This window comes from Pteropus alecto, unplaced genomic scaffold (genome assembly GCF_000325575.1).
Source record: "Pteropus alecto unplaced genomic scaffold, ASM32557v1 scaffold44, whole genome shotgun sequence".
Taxonomy (NCBI): Eukaryota; Metazoa; Chordata; class Mammalia; order Chiroptera; family Pteropodidae; genus Pteropus; species Pteropus alecto.
Genome location: NW_006436812.1, coordinates 9,488,645 through 9,513,844, shown reverse-complemented (window position 1 = coordinate 9,513,844; position 25,200 = coordinate 9,488,645). Strand labels below are relative to the sequence as shown.

The 25,200-nt window shown below is 39.9% G+C and overlaps 1 protein-coding gene across 1 annotated transcript in view; it reads right to left on the bottom strand.

The window, feature by feature from the left end:
• Window positions 1-285: 285 nt before the first annotated feature.
• Window positions 286-25,200, bottom strand: part of ITGAM (integrin subunit alpha M) — a 61,218-nt gene continuing 36,303 nt past the window's right edge. Inside the window, exons 13-30 of the mRNA XM_025048422.1 lie at window positions 14,012-14,152; window positions 13,709-13,918; window positions 8,526-8,656; window positions 8,268-8,431; window positions 6,399-6,553; window positions 6,173-6,304; window positions 5,933-6,006; window positions 5,565-5,706; window positions 5,347-5,469; window positions 4,715-4,794; window positions 3,832-3,915; window positions 3,410-3,485; window positions 2,402-2,509; window positions 2,139-2,222; window positions 1,872-1,985; window positions 1,684-1,785; window positions 1,308-1,418; window positions 286-843 (exon numbers count right to left, since the gene is read on the bottom strand). Coding sequence (XP_024904190.1) covers window positions 772-843; window positions 1,308-1,418; window positions 1,684-1,785; window positions 1,872-1,985; window positions 2,139-2,222; window positions 2,402-2,509; window positions 3,410-3,485; window positions 3,832-3,915; window positions 4,715-4,794; window positions 5,347-5,469; window positions 5,565-5,706; window positions 5,933-6,006; window positions 6,173-6,304; window positions 6,399-6,553; window positions 8,268-8,431; window positions 8,526-8,656; window positions 13,709-13,918; window positions 14,012-14,152 — 2,103 coding nt within the window. The 3' untranslated portion in view covers window positions 286-771. The remainder of the gene's footprint in view (window positions 844-1,307; window positions 1,419-1,683; window positions 1,786-1,871; window positions 1,986-2,138; window positions 2,223-2,401; window positions 2,510-3,409; window positions 3,486-3,831; window positions 3,916-4,714; window positions 4,795-5,346; window positions 5,470-5,564; window positions 5,707-5,932; window positions 6,007-6,172; window positions 6,305-6,398; window positions 6,554-8,267; window positions 8,432-8,525; window positions 8,657-13,708; window positions 13,919-14,011; window positions 14,153-25,200) is intronic.

Genomic DNA, 25,200 nt, shown 5'->3' with positions numbered 1-25,200 from the left:
TATTATTTGTGTAAAAAGCATGCATGTGTGTGTGTGTGCGTGCACACATGTGCATTCATTTGCATACACCTAGAGTCTTTGTGAAGGAGATTCCAAAACACAGAGCCTTGACCACCCTTTAGGAGTGGCTTGAATGGCTGAGGGGACCAGATGTAAAGGAGACTTTTCACCACACACCCTTGCACATCTTTTGATTTTTGTGTTCTGGACAGGTTTATCAATTCAAAAAATAAAAGAAATATTAAAATAACAAGTAAACAAATAGATAAAAGGAGGTGTATCATTGCTTATTGGGCATATTTACTTCTCATGTGGGATGGGTTTGGACAGGCTCCTGTTGACTAACCAGATACTGGTTCTACATTGGTTTCTCCAAGCAGTATCAGTCCCAGCTACACAAGCTTCTGCAGGTCTGCATGTTCATCCACAAAGGGAGGTCTCATTTCCTTCAGTGGGGAGAGCATCTACTGCTTTCCTTTTAAGTTCACCCACAAGACCCGTCATCACCTCTGTCTAGGAGGAATGCCTACCAGCACCTTCACACAAGGAAGCCCAAGCAATTCCCTTGTGCCTGAGAAGGTGTACTGAAGGCACTTGCCCCCATGCAAGAGACATCTGAGTCACACACACTCATGAGCACAGTTGCACACACACACATGAATGGAAATGGAAACCCAAGCAGGTCTTTCCTGAGTGAGACATCACCACCCCAGTCTCCTAATGGACATGTCTGCTTGCTTCAGGAGAGCCCAGTCAATGCAGAAGGAGCTGTTATTGGGGTGGGGCAGTTTCAGGACCAGCTTCACTCATCATATCCTTGTACTGCCGTTTGAAGAAACCGAGCTGTGGGAGCAGAGACAGAGGAGTAAAGGCCACCGAAGCCAGGGGAGCAGGTAAGGGCCATGCTGACCAGGAGAGACAGAGAAACAGAGACAAAGAATAATGTGACAGAGTGTTGAAGGGACATGGGAAAAGGAGCAGGGAGAGAGATGGCATCAATATTGGGGCCAGTAAAGACAGAAGAGAAATATAAAATATAAGAAGGAAGAGAGGAAGAACTACCCCTTATGTAATGGTCATTCTGTACCGAGGAGCACTCTAAGTGCTCTGCATATATTAGCTCAAGTACTTTCACAAAATGGGTATTTATATTCTCATTTTACAGCTAAAGAAACTAAGGATCTGTGATTTGCCAAATATCACACTGTTAGCAGCACTGCTATGAGTCAAACCCAGGAATGAAGCTGCTGAGTAAGAAGCAGTAAAGGGAGATGGGAGCCAGCAGGAAGGGGGCCATGAGGGAATACCTTGTACAGTCCCATGGTAATGAGGGCCAAGAGCACCAAGCCCCCCACGGAGCTGCCCACAATAAGTGGTACAGGGTCGTGCACTTCATATGGCTCCACTTTGGTCTCTGTCTAGGGCAGGGAGAGAGGAAGTGGGGGTGCATCAAAGGAGACAGATTCTGGATTTCTGGGGGTCCCCCAGCCAGACCTTGTGTACACCATAAACCCAATAACTAACCACGCCCCAAGCCCCTAACCCCAGCCCTCGGTCTTCCCTCTTCCACCCACCTCTCCCACCCTCCCAATCTCTATCAATCTCTATCTCTCTCCGTCTCTGTCCACCAATCCCAGCCTCCCTTCCTCCTTCCAATTGTCCCTCTGTACCCAAGACAGATACCTGGGCCCTCACAAATGCCCCCTGTCCTGGAAGCAGGGCAAACATCAAGTCATTAAACAAGATCTCCGCTGTGCTCAGAACCTGAAGGTAATTATGTGAAGTCTGTGGGAGAGAGAGGGTGGGAGCTGAACCCATGGGCCCCCTGCAGTATCATATCTGGCCCAGTTGAGCCTCAGGACCCCACATACTTTGATATACCAGTCAAATGAAAGGTTGCCTTTAAGGGTGACGTTGAATTCTTCTTGGCTGTCAAAGGACAGGATGTCACACTGGACTCTCTGACAGACAGCAATGGAGCAGTTCTGGGGAAGGGAGGAGAGGGGAGAGATGTCTAAGAAAGCTGAATGCAGAATATGCTCCGTGCATTCAGCTCACTCAGTTGAGAGACAGCACCAATGTGGGGACAGTGCTGAGTCTCTATGTGGCCCCGAATCTGGGGTTAGGCTTATTCTTACCAGCACTGAGGTCATCTTAAGCATGGCCAGGAAGTCAGAGTGAGGGGGGACCCTCTCCTCAGTGTGGCATGTACTGGAGAGGTTCTGAGGAAAGACAGACACTGTGAAAAGAGAGAAATGAGGGCTCCTGGGTCCACCCTCAAAGAGGGTAAGATGGCCCAGGCCAGTGAAGAGTCAGAAATGGCTCCAAAACAGAGATTTTAGGAAGACCAGGGCTGTGGAGGGAGGATTTGGGCCTACTCTTCAGGCCTAGCTAGACTTACCTGGGAGAAGGTGACCTGGGGATGTTCCCACACAGCCACCTTGTTCAGCTGGATAGGGATCCAGAATACCACACTGATGGGGAGGCTCCTCTGTCCCAAGTTGTTGAACTACAAGGTGTATGTTGGGAAAGGGGAAGAATATCAGGGCTCTGGCCTTTCTGCTCCTACAAGCAACTACAATCAGCCTCCCACCCCTGACAGCCTGGCACACCTAAATAAGGCCTCACAGACCAAAGTGCCCTACCACTTGATGCTTTCTGGGAGGTAGTCATGTGTTGTGGTTAAACACATGTTCAAGAGTCAGACAAGTTAGTCCTAAGTAGTGGCTCATCCACTTACTAGTGGCGAGACCATGGGCATATTTTGTTAACCTCTCTATGCTCGTTTCTTCATCTGTAAATGGGAAAATGATAGTGCCTCCATCATAAAGTTATTATGAAGATAAAATGAGTGAATTATGGATGTGTGTATACAATCGGCCCTCTGTATCCACAGGTTCTGCATCTTTGGATTCAACCAACCATGGATTGAAAGTATTTAGGAAGAAAATGTTACATTGTTGTTGACGTGTACTATGTAGTTAGACCTACAAAAATTGCCTAACATGTACAGACTTTTTTTTCTTGTCATTAGTCCCTAAACAATATAATATAACAACTATTTACATAGATTTTACATTGCATCAGGGTATCTAAGTAATTTAGAGATAATTTAAAATATAAGGGAGAATGTTCATAGGTTATATACAAATACTATATTACTTTATATAAGGAACTTGAGCATCTGTGAATTTTGGTAATGGCTGGGGGTGAGGGAGGGTTGGTCCTGGAATCAATCCCCTTTACAAACCAAGGCGACAGCTGTATGCACATATGTGTGTGTATGTGCAGAGTGAAAGCAAACTTGGAACAGAGCCTGGAACATAATAGGCACCTGAGGCTTGTTTCCCATCACTATTTCTGCATTCTCAGCACATTGATTTCCCTTCCTGGATCCTCAGCTCCCCACCTGATACTGATGCTTTATAACATGGCTGGTCTTCTCTGAAGCTGTGAAGTTGAGATATTTGGTAGAGACCTCATGGCTGACGGTGGAAAAAAGAAGGGACAGGAGGTAACAGAACATCAGGAGTGTTCTGAGAGGGAGGTCTCAGGGTAAGTGTGTAAGGGGGTGAACAGGGCCATGGGTAATACAGCCCTGAATGAATGCTGTTCAGGGGACAATGTGTGTGCCAGTTTAGGCCACACACACACACACACACACACACACACACACACACACACACACATGCACATGCATAAATATATGCACAAACACACACTCCTGCACAAATACACAGGCACACGTGTGCACAGACATATACACAGATAAACAATGGGCTAAGTCCAGCCCAGTGGTAAAGGCGGAGATAAAGCCCTAGAAGCCATTACCTGGTGACCACCATATAGACAGTGTATTTCACAGGTAGCTCCAGCTGGAATTCAGTTTTGTTGGTCCTGGGCATGTTGTTATCACTGAAGAGAAACAGAGAGTTCTTTCCTTTTCCCTCTCCCCGACCCTCCACCTCCAACCAACCACCAAGTCCTATTCTCTCTGAATCCTAAACCCCACTGTTCTCTACCCCCTGAATCTACTTAGCCCAGGCCCATAACTACTTACCTGGATGTCAGCAGTGCCTTCTTCTCATTGGTCCTTGAGTTTAAAACTGTTCCCATACCAATCCCCAGCCCTCCTGGAGGGTGATCTTTCTAGCATGCAGATGTGATCATGTCACTCCCAAGTTAAACTGCAAATTTCCTAAGAGCACCCATCAGTCATTTTATGACACTGCTGATATCTAACCAATTCTAAATCCTACATTATATCCTTAAGCCATACTTAAAAACAGCCTGATCTTTCCAGTCCCCAGGCTTTGCTTGGTACACTCTTCCTTCTTTCTGTCTTCATGCCTATCCTCCATTTATGCCTTTGCTTGGTTAACTCAGCCTAAACATTTCTTCAGGAATCTTCTCTGAATGCCAAACTCCCAAGAACACAGGACATAGTTCATTTCATACAATATTATAATCACAAGCTTTCCTGCCTATTTTTGCCACTAAATTATAACCTCTGTGAAGGCAATAACCACAGCTGTCTTGTCCATTCCTGCCCCACCAGTACTGACCACAATGCCTGGCACATGGTGGGTGCTCATTCAGTGTTTGTTGAATGAGCTGAAGGGAGAACCAGTGGGGAGAGGGCAATGGTTCACCCCGGGCAGAGGGTTGGGGCCTCAAAAGGGAGGATGCTTGTAGGAGGCCAGGCACAACATACCTGGTCACACTGGCTTTGAGAAGTACTCTGTTTCCAAGGGAAGCATTAGATTCCACATCTAATGTGATATTAAAGGTGACCTGGAGTTAGAGAAAGGAGAGACAGTGACAAGTATAGAAGAGAAGAAACACCCAAATATTCATTAACTGAAGAATGGACAAATAAAATGTGGTACATCCATACAACAGAATATTACTCAGCAGTAAAAATGAAGTCCTGACACATGCTGCAGCATGGATATCCTTGAAAACATGCTGAGTGAAAGAAGCCAGTCACAAGGGACCACATATCATATGATTCCATTTATATTAACTGTCCAGAATAGGCAAATCTAGAGACGGAAAGTGGTTGCCTAGTGCTGGGAGAGATAGGAGGACTGGGGTTGATGGCTAAGAGGAGCAGGGTCATTTCTTGGGGTGAGAAAATATTCTAAAATGATCATGATGATAGATTCACAACTCTTTGAACAACCTAAGAGCCATTGAATCATATACTTCAAATGGGTGAATTGTGTGGTATATGGATTATAGCTCAATAAAACTGCTTCTCAAAAAAGGAAACTCTACTTTAAAAAAAAAAAAAAGAATTTAGAAGACGAAAAAGAAAAGGTGAGGAGAAGCCCACAGCCTGACCTCTGAGTTTTCTGGGAAGATGGGGTGATTTATGTTGCATCTGCAGCTCTGCAAGGCATCAGGACCTTTGATGGAGGTATCAGACTCACAGGTCACATGCCAGGATCGCCATGAGTGCCAGTTCTGGAAAGCAAGAGAGGCAGAAGTGGTGATTACAACCACTAGCCATGGGGACCAGAAAAGCAAAGTCAGATGGAGCCTATGAAAGGTTTGGCTACCTGGACCCCTGACACAGTCCGATAGGACAAGCCAGGAGGGTAGAAGAAGGTGACTTGAGTCTTGTAGGAATCCTCGCCCTGGTTTCTCACAGTCAGCGTCACGTTGAAGTCCCGGGGACCACCCACCACCAGGGTGTCCAGGCTGTGGGAGGAATAAGGAAGGCCATGAGATGCTGAAGGCTTCCCTGTGGCAAGTCTGCTCTGTTGGGAAAGAGGTGTGAGCTCTTGGAGATGGAAGACGGTGGATGGGGCAACCATACAAACACCTCCAGCTGATCTGTGCCAGGCTCCCTTAGGGACCAGGAGAGAAAACAGAGCACCAGTTCTTAGTGTAGGCTTGAAGGTAGCAATGAGGGAAAGAAGCTCACCTCATAAAACTGAAGGCGATGCTGAGGTCATCCTGGCAGATGCTGTCATTACCACAATTCTTCTCAAAGGGAAACTGCGAAAAATAGAATGTGATAAAATGAAATAAAAGGAAATAACGAAATAATATGAAAAGAAACAATAAAATATTGAAATAAAATTATTTGAAATAAAATGAGCTTCAACAATCTTGGCCTCTTGTCCCTTCCATTCCCCTGCAGGACCCCAACTCCAGGACTCACCAAGGCTGTGAAGAGTCTCTGAGCATCCACAGCCAGCACTGGCCGAAGGTTCCCAAAAGAGGACAAGGGCTGCCCCACCAGAGAGAAGTTGAGGCGAAGGACAATCGGAGTTACTGAGTTCTTTACACAATCCTGAGAGATAGCAAGGGTTTGGGGGTCTGCTTCCTCAGCTTCCCAAGCCCACCCACGCTTGGAGGAGCCAGAAATGTGGCTACCCGCTGCTCACCGGTAACTGTAGCTTCAAGGTCTCACATTTCTGATTCAGCCCCAAGCTCTGTGTCTGTCTGTATGTGTTGTTCTTTGTCTCATCAAAGATGGCCCGGGAAAGCTGATGACTTGGGTCCAGGGCCAGGTCATATGTGACAATGCTCTGGATATCTCCTGAAGGGGCAGGGCATCACAGTTGTGAGGATTTTGGCTTTGGGGTCAGACAGGCAGGTGTTCGAGGCTCAGCTCCTCTGCTCCCCAGCTGTATGATTTGGGGTGTTATCTGACCTCTTTGAGTCTCAATTCTTTATTTTTAAATCGAGGACAATAACTGTACCTTCTCAATGGTGAAAATGAAATGAAATAGTGTCTATAAAGCATTTAGTATAGTGCCTGCCATATAGTAAGTGCTCAGTAAATGGTAGCTTTTCTGCTACATAATAGAAAATTAAGCATATATCTCTGGGTGCTTTTAACATTTTTTCTTTGTCTTTGGTCTTCAGCAGTTTGTACCTTGGTATGGTACAGTGTATAATGTTGTATACACTGATATATGTACTGCGTATTATTTCTTTTATATTTATTCTACTTTAATTTGGTAGAGAATCTTGCTGTCTTTCATCGATTTAGAAAATTCTTCACCATTATTTCTTCAACTGTTGCTTCTCTCTTGTTCTCTCTCCCAATCTCAATCTCTCTCTCTCTCCATGCCCCCCATTCCTTTTAGAATTCCAATTACATGTTTATTAAGTCTTTCACCATGTCCCATACATCTTGTATGGTTTCTTTCTGTAGTTTTAATCCTTTTCTCTGTGTGTGTTAATTGGAGCATTTTCAATTGATTTACTTTTCAGTTCACTAACTCTCTGTTCTGCTTCTAATCTATTAAATTCGTTTATTGAATTCTTAATTTCAGTCAGTATATTTTTCAGTGCTAGAATTTCCATTTGATCCAATTTTATGAATTTCAAGTCTTTTCCAAAGTTCTCCATCATTTTCTCTCTTTTCTTAAATATAATAATTGAAGTTATGTTTTAAATTTCTATCTGATAAAATTTCTGAATCACCTATTGGTCTATTTGTATTGTCTATTGTTTCTCTTGGTTGCTGGACTCGATGGACATTGTCCTAATAGAAAGACCAAGTTGTTTACCAAGGTCTCTCCAAAATCTCTATTTCCCTAGCACTGGGAAGCTGCTGAATTTCTACTACACTCTTTGGCTCTCCAGTTTCTGTCTTCTACTGAGTGCCTTGGAGTACTGACCTGCACATGCATGGCTTAAGAGCCAGCCAATGACTTGAGAGGAATTTCTATGTAAACTTGGAGGACACTTCCTCTGTAATCCTCTACTCTCCAAGACTTCGTTCTCATTTCTAGCCATGCTGGCTGCTCCAAACTCTGACTGCTGTCTCCTTAGAATAATAAGATTACTACTAGAAACCTAGTTTTATGATCTCCCCTATTTCTCTCTAGTACCACGACTACTATTCCCCCACTCCAAGCACAATGCCACTCTTTAAAAGTAGAAACAAGGGAAGAAGTCAAGTTAGTTGTGATAAAATGCATGCCTGAACACTTTGTGAATTTGTGTTTAGCTTTATCAACACAACCTCCCTTTTGAATGAGTTATCTCTCAGTTAAAAAAAAAGATCTCAGTTAATTCACAGGTATGGGGACCTTGTTTATCTGGAAAACTGAGAGAGTAAGGGAGTACCACATGATCACTTCTTTGATGGGGTTTGCTGGGCCTCCCCACCCAACAAGGGAATGCTGTCAGAGCAAGAAGGCTGTCAGAGGCTATGAGGACTTTGCTTTGGACTGCCAAGAAGGCTGAAAAGGCTAGGCCACCCATCATTTAACCTGTTGAGACTTATTCCCCATCCTCACCTTCTCTCAGCCGGTCCCGTGTGCTCTTGTGAACACGGAGGCAGACTCTGACCTCCCCAGCAGTCTGGTCTTTCATCACATGTTCACGACACTCAAACACATTCCTTGCCAATTCCCTGGGTGTGAACTCCATGGTCACCTCAACTTTCAGCACAGGCTGGGACCTGTAGTGACACCAAAGGGCCATCAGGAGCCTTAAGACAGCAAAGCTGCTCCTTAGAGGGAAGACACCTGGTGTGCTCTGAAAGAAGTTCTCACCTGAGCAGCAGTACATGCCCCTGGGCCCCCACAGCCAGATCCACCAGTCCATCCATTGTGAGGTCCTGGCCCCCACTCAGTGACTGTCCAAAATACTGGAGCCTAGAGGAGAGCTGGGAGCCTGCAATCCGCTGAGGGTAGAAAAGAGGAGGAGAGAAAGAGTGGGAAAGAATAAGGAAATGTGTAACAGTTGCCCCGGGTGACCCAAAGAGAGATTGTCTAAGCCCCATTCAAATCCCACAACTTCTCAAGGAATTACAGCAACTATTCAGCTTCAGATCACAGTCTTGAGATGACACCCAAAGTTTCCATTAATTACCTAGTTTTTGAAGGAAAACAAATAGTTTTACAGGAAAGAAGTTACATCATATACTACTTTATTCAACTGAATCTCATTTACATAGTTAGGATAATGCAAACACGAAATATTCATCTTACCAAAATCATCATATAAATATAAAGAGTGAGAGAAGGAGTAGAAGCCATTTGAATATGTGGCAACAGGAGTCTAAAGGAGCTCAGTCCTCACCTCCCATAGAGGGAAGTCAAAGCTAAAACAAACATCAAGACACCAGGAAGATAATGATGCCATTGGGAAGTATAGAGAATTATCTAAAGAACTAAAAGTAGTTTCTTCAAGAGAGGGAGAAATAAAAGAAAATAACAATATAGGTATGGAAATCGTTATTCTTCATAATAAACCTTTAAGAACTTTGAGTCTCTAATATATGTGCAAGAATAACACTGAAAGAGTAACACATAATTTAAAAAGAAAAGGTTAAAGAATTTTTATCATGTACTTAATGCCACTGAACTGTACACTTTAAAAAGGTTAAAATTTTCTGTCATGTGTGTTTAACTACAATTTTATTTCTTGAGGTAGGCCTATATTGCTATGACTTTTCCTCTTAGGAGTGCTTTCGCTGTGTCCCATAGATTTTGAGTTGTGTTTTCATTTGTCTCTAGGTATCTTTTGATTTCTTCCCTGATCTCATTGACAACCCATTCATTGTTTAGTAGCATGTTATTTAGCCTCCATGTGTTTGTGTATTTTCCAGTTTTTTCTTGTAGTTTATTTCTAATTTCCTACCATTGCGATTGGAGAAGATGGTTGATATGATTTCAGTCTTCTTAAATTTATTGAGACTTGTTTTGTGTTCTAACATAAGATCTTTCCTAGAAAATGTTCCATGTGCGCTTTTTGAGAAGCATGTGTATTTTGCTGCTTTGGGGTAGGATGTTCTGAAAATATCCATTAAATCCATCTAGTCTAGTGTGTCTTTTAGGCCCATTGTTTCCTTGTTGATTCTTTGCCTGGAAGATCTGTCCATTGGTGTCAATAGGGTGTTAAATTCTAGTACTATGAGTGTATTACTGTTTACCTCTCCTTTTATGTCAGTCAATAATGCTTTATGTATGTAGGTGCTCCTATGTTGGATGAGAATATGTTTACAAGGGTTATGTCCTCTTGATTTATCAATTCCATTATCATTATATAATGCCTTTCTTTGTTTCTTTGTTATGCCACAATTTTAAAAATGATTTGTCAACTGAAAGGAAGCATGGGATGCTGAAAATTTGCTATATCTTAATTTAGGTAGTGCATACTCAGGTTCACAGATAATATGAAAATTCATCAATTAAATTTTGTGTGTACACACATTATACCTCAATTTTTTTGAGAAAAATTTATTGTATTCTGTTGAGAGGAAGTTTTGTTTTCAAATTATGTATAATGTAATAGTTGAGAGAGCCATAGCAGGTTTGCTTGTCCAAAATGGAGCACCCCCTACCCTAATCACAGGGAAAAAAAGCAAGTAAAAAATGCAAACAGTAGAACAATAGGATAGCATGATCCTTTTTGCATTTGGTTTTAACTTCAAAGTCTGTGGGGGATGTGTGCATATGTGCATGTGTGTGTGCATGCATGTATGTGGACACATAAAGTACCCTCCCCTAACCCTTGTTTTTCTTTGTGGGTTGAGTTATGGTGCAGATAAAGGGAAGAGAGTAGGGGTATCACTGTTTACTTTATTTCTTTTTTTATTAAGTTTATTGGGGGTAACATTGGTTAATACAATTATATAATTTTCAGGTGCACATTATAATTTGACATCTGTATATTCTATTATGTGATTACCACCCAAAGTCCAGTTTCCTTCAGCTACCATATATTTGATCCCCTTTATCCACTTCATCCTCTCCTTAAACCCTATGTTTGACTCCCTTTACCCAGTCTACCTCCCCCTTCTTCCCCCCACCAGTAATCACTACTCTATAGACTTCTGCTAACCACTAGTCTATAGTCCATGTCCATGAGTCTCTGTTTGTTTGTCCTGCTCATTTGTTGCTTTTAGGTTTATATCCCACATATAAGTGATAGCATGTAACTTTCAACTTTTTCTGTCTGGCTTATTTCGCTTAGCATGATTATCCCGAGGTCCATCCATGTTGTCGCAATGGCAGTATTTCATCTCTTCTTATGGCTGAGTAATATTCTATTGTATATATGTGCCACAGCTTCTTTAGCCAAACATCTATCATAGGACACTTCGGTTGCTTCCATGTCCTGGTCACTGTGAATAGTGCTGCTATGAACATCGGTGTGCAAATATCTTTTTGGATATGAGTTTTCAAGTCTTTAGGGTAAATACCCAGTAGAGGGATTACTGGATCATATGGTAGATCAATTCTTAGTTTTTTGAGGAATCTCCATACTGTTTCCCATAGTGGCTGTACCAATTTGCAGTCCCACCAGCAGTGCATGAGGGTTCCTTTTTCTCCGCATCCTCTCCAACGTTTGTTATTACTTGTCCTATTGATCATAACTATTCTAATAAGTGTGAGATGGTATCTTAACTGTGGTTTTGATTTGCATTTCCCTAATAGCTAGCAATGTTGAACATCTTTTTGTATGTTTGCCATTTGTATGTCCTCTAGGGAGAAGTGTCTGTTCAGGTCTTCTGCCCATTTTTGATTGGATCGTTTGTTTTTGTTATTGAGTTTTATGAGTTCTTCATATATTTTGGATATTAGGCCCTTATTGGAGGTGTTGCTTGCAAATATATTTTCCCATTCAGATGGTTCTCTCTTTACCTTATTGATGATTTCTTTTGCTGAGCAAAAGCTTTTTAGTTTGATGTAGTCTCATTCATTTACTTTTGCTTTTACTCCCCTTGCCTTTGAGGTCAAATTCATAAAATCCTCTTTAAGTCTAAGGTCCTTGAGTTTAGTTATTAAGTTTTCATCTATGCACTTTATTGTTTCAGGTCTTATATTCAGGTCCTTAATCCATTTTGAGTTAATTTTGATGTATGGTTATAGACAACAGTCTAGTTTCATTCTTTTGCAGGTGGTTTTCTAGTTTTCCCAGCATCATTTATTGAACAGGCTTTCCTTTCTCCACTGAATGTTTTTGGCTTCTTTGTCAAAAATTATTTGCCCATATAAATATGGGTTTACTTCTGGACTCTCGATTCTGTTCCACTGTGTGTGTTCGTGTGTCTGTTTTGCTGTCAGTACCATGTCGTTTTGATTTAGTGTCACTTTGTAGTATAATTTAAAGTCAGGCAGAGTGATGCCTCCAGCCTCATTCTTTTTTCTCAGGATGGCTTTAGCAATTGGGGGTCTTTTGTGCTTCTATACGAATCTGATGATTTTTTGTTCTATTTCTTTAAAAAACACTGATGAGATTTTGATGGAGACTGCATTAAATCTGCATAATGCTTTAGGTAACATGGTCATTTTAACTATGTTAATTCTTCCAATTCTTTCCATTTCTTTGTATCTTCTTCGATTTCTTTTAATAGAGTCTTATAGTTTTCATTATATAAGCCCTTTATTTGTTTTATTAGATTTATTCCTAAGTATTTTATTCTTTTGTTGCAATTGCAAAAGGAAAGATTTTTTCCACTTTGTTTCTGATGCTTCATTATTAGAGTATAGGAACGCTATGAATTTTTGAACGTTGATTTTGTATCCAGAGACTTTACTGTATCACTGTTTACTTTAGATTTATAAATTTGTACAGGCATGTAAAGCTTTTGTAATAAAAGTTAAGTAAAATCAGAGCCTTCAAACCCCATTCACACAGAGAAGCAAAAGGCACCAAATGAAAAGAGGCATAATTAGAATATTCACACAATTATGGAAAGAGGTGCCATGATACAGAAAGAAGTGGGTAAGGCAGTGGTTCTTAGCCCTGATGACAACTTAAGAGCCTGTAAAAAAATATACTGGGGGCAATATAGCGTACTATTCCTTTTATATAAAGTTCTAGAATGGGTAAAACTAATCTGTGGTGAAAAATAATCAGAACTGCAGTTTCCTCTGGGATGGAGTGGGTTCAGAAATTGACTGGGAAAAGGCAGGAGGGAACTTTCTGGAGTGATGATGTTTTGTATTTTGTTAGGAGGGTTGGTTACACAGGTATATGCATTTGTCAAAAGTCATTGAATGGCTAAAAATTTGTGCATGTCTTATTTATAAATTTTATCTTAAAACTAACAGTAAGCAAATATTAGTTAATGATATACATGCTGAAGTATTTATAGGTGAAGTAGACTAATATTGCAACTTACTTTGAATTCCTTAATTAAATAAGATGGACTGTAGAGGAAGAATGACTATGTGATCAAGTAAATCTAGTAAAATGTTAATTGTAGATTCTAGGTTGTAAATATATAGGTGTTTACAGTACAGTTCTTTTAACTTTGCTTATAAATTTGAAAATGTTCTTAATTCCCCGAGAGGGGCCCTGTCTGTCTGCACAAGTCACAAGCCCCATGATGCATGCAGTTCTGGTAGGGTTTCCTCTGATGGGAGATATTCAGTGCTAAAACTGGGATAGACCTAGGCAAACCATGACTTTTGGTTACCCTACTAGACTGAGATTCGGAAAAAAGGAATGCCCACATCCCAACACTTCCAGCTTCTCATTTCTACCTCTAAGCCTTAATCTTATCGGTACAGTGTGGGTGTTGGTGCCCCTAAGACCTTCTTTAGTTGTGGTAAGAATTTAGAATTGAGGAGTCTTTGAGGTTTCTGTGAAGTGTGTTATATTTTTAAAATTCTGAAAAGGAGTAATGGAAGAACTAATCTGGCAGCTGTGAGAAACCTGAATTAGCAAGCAACAGATCAGCAAAGAGGCTACTGTCATGATAGGGACAGTGATAGGGCCTCACCTGGCTGTGGGAGAGGCTGATGCCCAGTTCTGAGGTTCCATGAAATAGGTAGACAGCACCCCGGTTCTCCTGCTCTCCTGGGGCCCCGATGGCCACGTCCATCAGCTTGTCTCCATTTACATCCCCCAGCACTGTCAGGGCTGCCCCAAAGCGACTCCAGGGATGGCCTTGCTCCCCACGGAGAACAGCGTTACACTGCCACCTAGACCTCTGCTAAACAAAAACAGTGCCAGCCCCCAACCCTGGCAACTTCTCCACCCCACACCCAGGCCCCACCCAGCCCAGGTCCCATCAGCCACTCACCCCCCGGGGCAAGGGGCACACAGACACCTGGCCCCCGCGAGTCAGCTCATAGTAATGGGGGGCCCCGATGAGGACCAGGTCGGAACTACCATCTCTATTCACGTCCACAGAGCAGAGCGAGGCCCCGAAGTAGGAGCCGATCTGAAAGAGACAAGGCCAGGATCGCATACCACTTCCCACCTAAAGCAGAGCGGGAAGGGGTCAGGGGGCGCGGGGGGCGATTCCACTATGAAAAAAATCATGCCTTCTGGGGAAAGCCCTTGGAGCAGATGTGATCCTCTATATAATTCATGATAAATTCTCATTTGGATGTGCTGCCGGAGAGAGAAGCATGTTATAGATTTGGTGAGCAGTGGGTAAGGATTTACTTCAAATGGTGTTTCAGGGAGATTAAGATAGCAAAGAACTTGGATTGGAAAACACAGACAGAAAAGCTTACAAGAGCAGACAGGATATCTTCTCAATACATTGGAAGTCTTTAGGAGAGTGAAAAATCAGAGTTGGCAGTCCGGCTAATAAGGAATCAACTGGCTTGTATTAAAAATAAATATTGCTGCAGGAATACTTTTGTGTGGTATTGAAAAATAATGTTTACCTTTTAAAAGAATTTTTAAAATATGTTAAAAAAAAAAAGTAGGTTCAATGTCAGTATGTAGACTTCACCCATAGGATTCATCCATTTAGTCATTCGTTCATTCATTTATTCAACAAACAAGGGTTTGTTATTTGCTGAGCATGAGGCTACGTAGTGGAGACACAGAGCCTTTCCAGGGCTCTCAGTGTAGCATGGTAGAGCTGAGATAATAGTAACAGATAAAGATAGCAATTTCAAATTAGGGCAAGTTCTAGGAAAGAAAAAATTCAGGGGATATCAAGACATGACTCCTGCCCCAGACAGCACTGAGGGAGGCCTTAATGACAGCTCAACAAAGACACTTAAGCATCAATCTAAAGTCAGTAGAATTTTTTTTTGTTTTTAGGTCAGGTTTATCAGGATATAATTTACTTACAATAAAATCCAGCCTTCTTGGTGTAGTTTCATGAGTTTTGACAAAACACTAGTCATGTAACCATCACCATAGTCAAGATACAGAACAGTTTTATCATGCCTCACTAGAATCAACCTCTTCTCTCAATCACCAGTCCTTGGCAACTACTCATCTCTTTTCTGTCCCTATAGTTTTGCCTTTTCCAAAATGTTATATAAATGGAATTATATAGTATATAGCCTTTCAGGTCTGGCTTCTTTCAGCTAGAATAACATTTATATTCATCCATGGTGTTGCATGTATCAGTATTCCATTTCTTGTTATTTCTAGTGCATATTCCATTGTATACACCACAGTTTTTTTATCCATTCCCCAGCTGAGTGACACTTGGGTTGTTTCCAGTTTTGGGCAATTATGAGTAGAGCCACTAGAAACTTTCATATACAGGTTTTCATGTGAATATCTATACTTATTTCTCCTAGGTAAATAGTAAATATCTAGGAGAGGTATTGCTGTTATGGTAACTGTATGTTGAACTTTATAAGATACTGACAAATTGTTTTCCAAAGTAGGCATGCCATTTTTCATTCTGACAGCAATGTATGAGAGTTTTCATTGATAAACATCCTTGCCAGTACTTGATATTGTCAATTTATTTCTAATACATGTGCAGTAGCATCTAATTATGATTTTAATTGTATTTCCTTGATGATTATTAGCATGGAACCTATTTTCATTTGCTTCTTTGCCATCTATACACCTTCTTTGGTGAAGTGTCTGTTCAAATATTTTGCTTATTTTTTAACTGTTTCTTGTTGTTGAATTTCAAGAGATCTTTATCATATATTCTGAATTTAAGTCCTTTGTCAAATATGTAATAAAAAAAGAAGGAAGACTTACAAATATTTTCTCCCAGTCTCTTTAGCTTATCTGTTCATTCTCTTAATAGTGTCTTTCACAGAGCAAAAACTTTTTATTTCAATGAATTTTTATTTATCAATTTTTCCTTTATGGACTACATTTATAGCATATCTAAGAATTCTTTGTTTAACACAAGGTCACAAAGATTTCCTCCTATGTTTCCTTCCACAAGTATTATAGTTTCAGATTTTACATTTAGCTCTATGATCCATTTAGAATTAATCTTAATATGATATGAGATATGGGTAGAGGTTTTCATTTTCTTTTGTTTTTTATTATGCATGTCCAATTGTTCCAGCACCATAGAGCTCTCCATTGAATTGTCATCGTGCCTTTATTGAAAATCAATTGACTAGAGGCTTCTGGTCAGGATGGTAGAAAAGGTAAACTCTGTTCATCTCTTCTAATGATCACATCAAAATTACAGCTAAATTACAGAACAACCATCATTGGGAACCGCCTGAAGACTAGCTGAACAGAAGTCCTATATAACTAAGGATATAAAGAAGAAGCCACATCAAGACTGGTAGGAGGGGCAGAGATGTGAAATGGGCAGGTCCCATATCAACGGTGTGGTAATTAAGAATTGGGAGGGATATCTCAGCTATGGAGGTTCCCCCTGAGGAATTAGGGGTCCAGCCTCACATCAGGCTCCACAACCCGGGCACCGGTGCCAGAAAGAAGAGTCTCCATAACACCTGGCTATAAAAACCAGAGGGAATTGCATTGGAGAAATACAAAGGGCTGCTGAAGACCAATGTGCTGCTCTTAAAAGGCCCACACACAGACTCACTCACTATCAAACTCACTCACTCTTAACCTCCAGCACAGGAACAGCAGCTTGAAAAGTGTTAGGGGCATACTGGGAGGAACTAATTGACTAACTTCAGGGTGAGGACTGGAGGGGCAGGGTTAAAGCAACTCTCTCCAGGGATGGAAGTGCTGGCAGCCACCATTGTTCCTCCAAGCCCACAGGCCCAGCGTAGGTGGGCACCAGATCTGAGCTCCCCACTAACCTGGCTAACACCATTCCCTGCGCTCTGGTGACTCTCTGAGAATCGACCCCACCCATCTCTCCTACATAGCCCAAGTCTCTTTCAGCAGTTCCTCTACACAAGTGGCCAGCTTTGGCTCATGCTGTAGACTTTCCTAAAATCTCTCAAAGGTCCACAAACTCCAAATGAGCCGTGGCAGCCTCAGCATGCCTTATACCTTTTGCTAAGTGGCCCCAAACCTCACATAAGCAGCAACCAGTCCTAACTTGCATTGTAACACCCATCAGGTGGCCAAGCCTGGCATAAGTGACAGCAAGTCTTGGCTTGGAACACAGTTTCAACTAAGCAGCTACAAGCCCAACACAAGTGGTGGCTGGCCTCAGCTTGCATTATAGTACCCATCGAAGGGTCCCCATTCTGACACAAGTGGCAGCCAGTCTTAGTTCACAGCATAGCCTCTCACAAGCAATTCCAAGCCCATCACAAGCAGCAACCAAACATATATCACTTTTTGGATCCTACGAGGTGGCCCCAAGCCAAGCACAAGTGACGGCTGATCTTGGCCTGCACCAGAGTCCATGACAAGAGGCTCCAAAACCACTACACCCAGTGGCCAGCTTCAGAACATACCAGAGCACCACCCAACCAACTCCACAAATGACATATCCAAAAGGTGAACTCAGTTGGCACCAGAGCCCTGCTAAAGTGACTCCCACTCTGTGGGATGAGCTCCCACACAACAGCCAGCCCTCACAGCCAGTTATCCTGAGAGACAACCCCACCCAATGATGTGCCAATTGAGGCTCACCTACAAGATGAGGACACAAATAACCACACAGGGGACATCCTTGGAGCATCCAGCTCAGATAACCAGGGAGACAGTGCCACTGGACCCCATAGGACACCTTCTACATAAAGCCATTATCTCAAGACGATGAGACATATCAAATATACATAATACATATTGACGAACACAGGGAGTCAGCCAAATTGAGAAGAAAAACAAAAATGTCCCAAATGAAAAAACAGGACACAGCTCCACAAAAAGAACTAAACAAAATAAGATAAGCAATCTACCAGATAAAGAATTCAGAACACTGGTTATAAGTATGCTTAATAAACTTAGGGGAGAACTTCAACAAAGAGATAGTAAACATAAAATAAGACACAGAAACCATATAAAAGAACCAGTCAGAAATGAATAATACCACCTGAAAAATATATAATTGTATTAACCAATGTTACGCCAATAAACTTAATTAAAAATTTTTTTTAAAAAAAAGAAATGAATAATACAACAATTAAAATGAAGAATACATTAGAGGAAATCAACAGCAGATTAGATGAAGCAGAAGATCAAATCAGCAACCTGGAAGATATGGTAGCAGAAAACACCCAATCAGAACAGTAGAAAGGAAAAAGGACTTTAAAAATGAGGATATTTTAAGGGACCTCTGGGCCAGAGTCAAGCATGCCAACATTCACATCATAGGGATACCAGAGGAAGAAGAGACAGAGCAAGGGATTGAAAACCTACTTGAATAAATAACTAAAAACTTCCTCAACTTGGTAAAGGAAATGAACATACAAGTCCAGAAAGTTCAGAGTTCCAAACAAAATGAACTCAAAAAGGCCCACCCCAAGACATATCATAACTGAAATGTCAAAGGTTAAAGACAAAGAGGGAACCTTAAAAGTAGCAAGAAAAAAGCAGTTAGTTACATTCAAAGGAGCCCCCATAAGATTATCAGCTGATTTCTCAACAGAAATTTTGCAGGCTAGAAGGGAATAGCACAAAGTACTCAAAATGATCCAAGACAAAGACCTAAAACCAAGATTACTCTATGGAGCAAGACTATCATCTAGAATTGAAGGAGAGCTAAAGAGCTTCCCATGCAAGAAAAAGCTAAAAGAGCTCATCACCACTAAACCAGTATTACAATAAATATTAAAGGGACTTTTTTAAGAAGAAGAAGGGAGGACATAAATAAAATGGCAATAATTACATAACTATCTATAATTATTTAAAATGCAAATAGACTAAATGTTCCCATCAAAAGACATAGGGTGGCTGAATAATTTTTTTAAGAAAAAGACTTATACATATGCTGCCTACAAGACCCACTTCAGATCGAAAAACACACAGACTGAAAGTAAAGGAATGGAAAACAAAACATCATGAAATGGAAATGAAAAAAAAATTGAGGGAGCAATACTTATATCAAACAAAATATACTTTAAAACAAAGGCCGTAACAAAAAAACAAAGAAGGGCATTTCTTAATGATAAAGGGATCAATCCAACAAGAGGATATAACTCTCATAAATACCTAGGCACCCAATATCTGAGCACTTAAATATATAAAGCAAATATTGATGGACATAAAGATAGAGATTGACAGTAATACAGTAATTGTAGGGGACTTTAACATCCCATTGACATCAAGAAATAGATCATCCAGGGAGAAAATCAACAAGGAAACAGCAGCCTTAAATAACACATTAGACCAGACAGATTTAATTCATATTTTTAAAGCATTTCACCCAAAGTAGCAGAAAATACATTATTTTCTAGTGCACATGGAACATTTTCAGGATAGGTTACATGTTAGGCCAAAAACCAAGACTCAAAGAATTTAAGAAGACTGAAATCATATCAACCATCTTCTCCAATCACAATTGTATGAAACTACATATCTATAAGAAGAAAACAAAAACACACAAACGCATGGAGACTAAATAACATGCCACTAAATAATGAATGGGTCAACAACAAGATCAAGGACAAAATCAAAAACACCTTGAAACAAATTAAAATGAAAATACAATGACACAAAACCTATGGAACACAGCCAAAACATTTCTAAAAAAGAAATTGATAGCAACACAGGCCTACCTCAAGAAACAAACAAACAAAAAATCTCAAATAAAAAATCATACCTTATATTGGAAGGAACTAAAAATAGAAGAAGAAATAAAGCTTAAAGAGAGTAGGAAAAAGGAAATACTAAAGACCAGAGTGGAAATAAATGAAATAGATTTTTAAAAAATAGAAAAGATCAATGAAACCAAGAGCTGATTCTTTGAAGGATAAATAAAATTGATAAACTTTAACCAGATTCATCAAAAAAAAAAAAAAGAGAAGACCCGAATAAATAAAATCAGAAATGATAGCCATTCTGACAAGTGTGAGGTGATACCTATTGTGGGTTTAATTTCATTTCTCTGATGATTAGTGGCTTGAGCATCTTTTCATATGTCTATTGGCCATCTGTATTTCTTCTTTGGTGAAATATATATTCAGGTCTTCTGCTTATTTTTTAATTGGATTGGTTGTTTGTTGTTTGTTGTTGTTGTTGTTGTTGAGTTGTATGAGTTCTTTATAAATTTTGGATATTAGCTCCTTATCAGATGTGTCATAAGCGAATATCTTCTCCCATTCAGTAGGTTGTCTTTTTATTTTGTTGATGGTTTCCTTTGTCAGAATGACAATCATCAATAAATCAAAAAAACAACAAGTACTGGCAAAGATGTGAAGAAAAGGGAACCCTCATACTCTGTCAGTGGGATTGTAAATTGGTGCAGCCACTATGGAAAACAGTCTGGAGGTTATCAAAAAATTAATATGGATATACCTTTTGACCTAGCAATTGAACTTCTGGGTATTTATCAAAAGAAAACCAAAACAATAACTTGTAAAGATCTATGCATCCCTATGTTCATGGCAGCACTCTTCACAATAGCCAAGATGTGGAAGGAACCTAAACACCTATCAACAGATGATTGGATAAAGAAGTCATGGTGTAGAGCCAGAAGAAAGAAAGAGTATTCAGGGAGATCATTTCATAAACTATATAAATGTCTAACCAATGTACTCTATACTTGAAACTAATAAAATAAAATTTTAAATAACATTAATAAAAACCCCAAACTGAAAACAAATGTTTATCAACAGTATAATGGATAAACATCAGTATAACCACATAGTAGAATAGTAATTAGTTGTGGAATTGTATTAAGTACTACCACACATGGTAACAACATAAATGAACTTCAAAATTATTATATTGAGAAAAAGAAAGTAGGCATAAAAAAAGAAGTTATGGTTCATATATACAATGGAATATTACCCAGCCATAAAAAAATGAAACCCTACCATTTGCAATGACATCGATGAACCTAGAGGTTATTATGCTGAGTGAAATAAGTCAAACAGAGAAAGATAAATACAATATAATTTCACTTATATGTGGATCTAAGAAACAAAAAGAACAAATTAATCAAAAACAGACTCGCAAATATAGAGGACAATCTAATGATGGCCAGAAGAGAAGGGAGTTGAGGGGCTAAGAGAAAATGGGGAAGAGTTAAAAACAAATTAGTAGTTGATAGATGATCATGGGGATGGAGATCATGGCTTAGGGAATGTAGTCAGCAGTAAAGTAATGACTATGTGTATGTGTAGAGCCAGAGGGATGATAGAATAATCGAGGGGCTTGTATCATAAACTACATAAATGTCTAGCCACTATATACTTGAAACTAATAATAAAAATTTTTTAAATGAGAAATGAAAGAGAAGTGACCACTGACAATACAGAAATACAAAAGATTATAGGAAAATACTACAAAAAAATTATTAAATGTTCAAAGAATTAATAGGTATCATTCTCAAACTGTTCCAATTACTTGAAGAGGAGGAAAGGCTCCCAAACTCATTTTACAAGACCAGCATTATCCTGATTCCAAAACCAGATAAAGATATTACCCAAAAAAAGAAAATTATAGACCAATATCCCTGATGAATATAGATGCAAAATTCCTCAACAAAATATTAGCAAACTGAATCCAGCAATACATTAAAAAGATCATACAGGAGGAATCTGTTAAAAACATGGCTGAGTGATCACTCCCCTTGAAACAACAATAAGCTGAACATCTAAAACTCAACAAAAAACACCCAAACTACACACCAGCACCTCTGAGCATGCACATAAGAGCTACCACAGTTCAGAACCCGGGGTGTCGGGCAGTGGACTGGGAGTAATAAAGAAGCTGCCTCTTGCAGCCACAGGAGCTCCCTGAAGGAGGAGGGGAAGGGGAGAAGGAATGGCAAGTTCATTTGGTGAGTTCCCTGAACATTCCTTCCTGGGATAGCTGTGAGCTCCCCATAAGCAGCTGGCTGCAAGGTCCAGTCATCAGCACAGAAAGCAGAGAAGCGAAGTGGGACCGCAGAGGAACAATAGCTGATATTTGCCAGCCGCGGTTGAAAAACAGGCTGAGCCACAGCCCCCAACCTCCAACCCAAAGGGCCCCTCCCTCCATTTCCTCCGAGACCAAACACCACTGAGCCCCAGGAGAATCTGAGCAAATGCTGCTGATACTGTTGCTGACACTGACAGAGACTGAAACTGAGCATAGCGGGCATGAATAAATATCTACAAGAAAATTTAAAAAGCGTTATTAAGACTTTATATAAAGCAGGTATCCAAGAAGCTTGGACACCACCTACTGGAAACCAAAAGAGAAGAGCCTTCTTTGCAACAGGATAAAGAGAGACCTTTATATAATATATTCGTTCTGGAAAACCAGCAGAATACACTTCCATTAAGCACCATGAAAACCCAAGATGACAAGGCATCTCAGAAAGAAAGAGGAAAATCTCCATAAAATAGGCTTACAGACATAAAAATATGCAACTTAAATGACAGAAAATTCAGGATGGTACTTCTGAAAAAACTCAGTGAGATCCAAAACAACTCAAATCAACAATTTCAGGGAATGAAAAATACTAGAGGAGCAGAGCAAGGAGATTGAAACCCTCAAAAAGAACCAAATAGAACTTCTGGAGATGAAGAACACACTGCAAGCGTTGAAAAATGAAATAGCAAGCTTGGGAAATAGAGTCGACCAAATGGAGGAAAGGATCAGTGATATCGAAGACAGAAATCTAGAAATAAATCAGAAGGAGAAAGAGAGAAACCAAATAATAAAAAATAATGAAACAGAAATTCAAGGACTAGCTGATACCATCAAGAGAGGAAACATAAGAATAATGGCCATTATCGAAGGCAAAGAAAAGGAGCAGGGACTAGAAAGCATTTTCAGACAGATAATGGATGAGAATTTCCCATATCTAAGAAACGAGCTGGAGCTTGGAATTCAAGAAGTCAACAGAATACCCAATTATCTCAACCCAAAAAGGCCTTCACCAAGACACATTGTATTAAAATTATCAAAAATCAAAGACAAAGACAGAATTCTCAGGGAAGCCAGAGAGAAGAAAATGGTAACTTATAAAGGAAAACCCATTAGATTATCCTCAGACTTCTCAGTGCAGACCTTACAAGCCAGAAAGGAGTGGAATCAAATATTTAAACTATTAAGTGAAAGGAACTACCAGTCTAGAATAATGTATCCAGCTAAGCTCTCCTTTAGATATGAAGGAGAAATTAAGACCTTTCCAGACATACAAAAATTGAGGGAATTCTCCACTATGAGGCCTGCACTACAGGAAATACTGAAAGGGATTGGCTCACCTAAAACAAAATAACAACAACAAAATACATAATTCGGAGTGAAGAGACTATCAGGCAAATAGAAGCAGAAGAGCGCAATCCTTACTAAGAATAAGGCATTATAAGCTTAAATAATAAGAGAATTGCTATAGCAAGATAATAATGAACATTCAGCATACACAGGGACAAATTGAGATAACAATGACCAAAAAGAGGAGGATTTGAAGATCCAAATTTGCAAAGGGGAAGGGAGATAAGGCACGCACAGAAGAAAATGGATGACTGTACATATATAACTATTCTTTACATATTCATAATGGTAACCACACAACAAAGATTCAGAACCATTGTATATAATATAAACCAAGGGTATAAACCAAGGGAAAACCCAAACTCGATCAAAATAAAGAAAACAGAAGCACAAGGACAAGGAAACAATGGAGGAAACTGAGCTACCAGGAAGCAAAAGATATAATGGCTATAAGAAGACCTCATAGTCTAATAATCACCCTAAATGTAAATGGACAGAACTCACCAATAAAAAGGCACAGAGTTGCAGACTGGATCAAAACACAAAACCCAACCATATGCTACCTTCAAGAGACACATCTCAGTTCCAAGGACAAATATAGACTCAAGGTGAAAGTGTGGAAAATGATATTTCAAGCAAATGGCATTCAGAGAAAAGCGAGAGTAGCGGTATTAATATCAGAAGATAAAAAAGGTAAAGAAAGATACTGAGGAACACTTCATAATGATAAAGAGAATCATGTATCACGAAGACATAACACTTATTAATATCTATGCTCCCAATCAGGGAGCCCCGAAATATGTTAAGCAGTTACTAACAGAACTAAAGGAAAAATAGACCAGGACACTATCACAGTAAGGGACATAAATACCCCACTGTCAGATATGGACAGATCATCCAAACAGAAAGTCAGTAAGGAAATAACATCCTTAAGTGACACATTAGACCAACGGAACATAATTGACATTTACAGAGCCTTCCATCCAAAAACAGCTGCTTATACATTCTTCTCTAGTGCACATGGAACATTCTCAAGGACTGACCACACACTGAGACACAGAAATGGCCTCAACAAATATAAGAGGACTGAAAGCATACCAACCATATTCTCTGATCATAATGCTTTGAAACTAGAAATTAACTGCAAAAGAAATCAGGAAGAACCACAAACACATGGAGATTAAACAATATGCTACTGAAGAATAACTGGGCCAGGGAAGAAATAAAAAGAGAGATCAAGAGATACCTAGAAACAAAAGATAATAATAGTACAACATATCAAAACTTTTGTGACATGGCAAAAGCAGCCATAAGTGGAAAGTTCATATCATTACAGGCCTATCTCCAAAAACAAGAACAGGCCCAAATAAACAACCTAACACTTCATCTTTAAAAAACTAGAAAAGAAAGAACAAATGAAGCCTAAAGTCAGCAGAAGGAAAGAAATAATCAAAATTAGAGCAGAAATAAATGAAATTGAAAATAAACAAACAAAAAAGATAGAAAAAATAAATGCAACAAAGAGCTGGTTCTTTGAGAAGGCTAATAAAATTGACAAACCCCTGGCTAGACTCACTCAAGAAAAAAAAAAGGACACAAATAAACAAAATCAGGGATGAAAGAGGGGAAATTACAACAGACACCACAGAAATACAAAGGATCATACAAGAATACTATGAAAAAGTATATAACACCAAATTGAATAACCTAGAAGAAATGGACCAGTACTTAGACAAA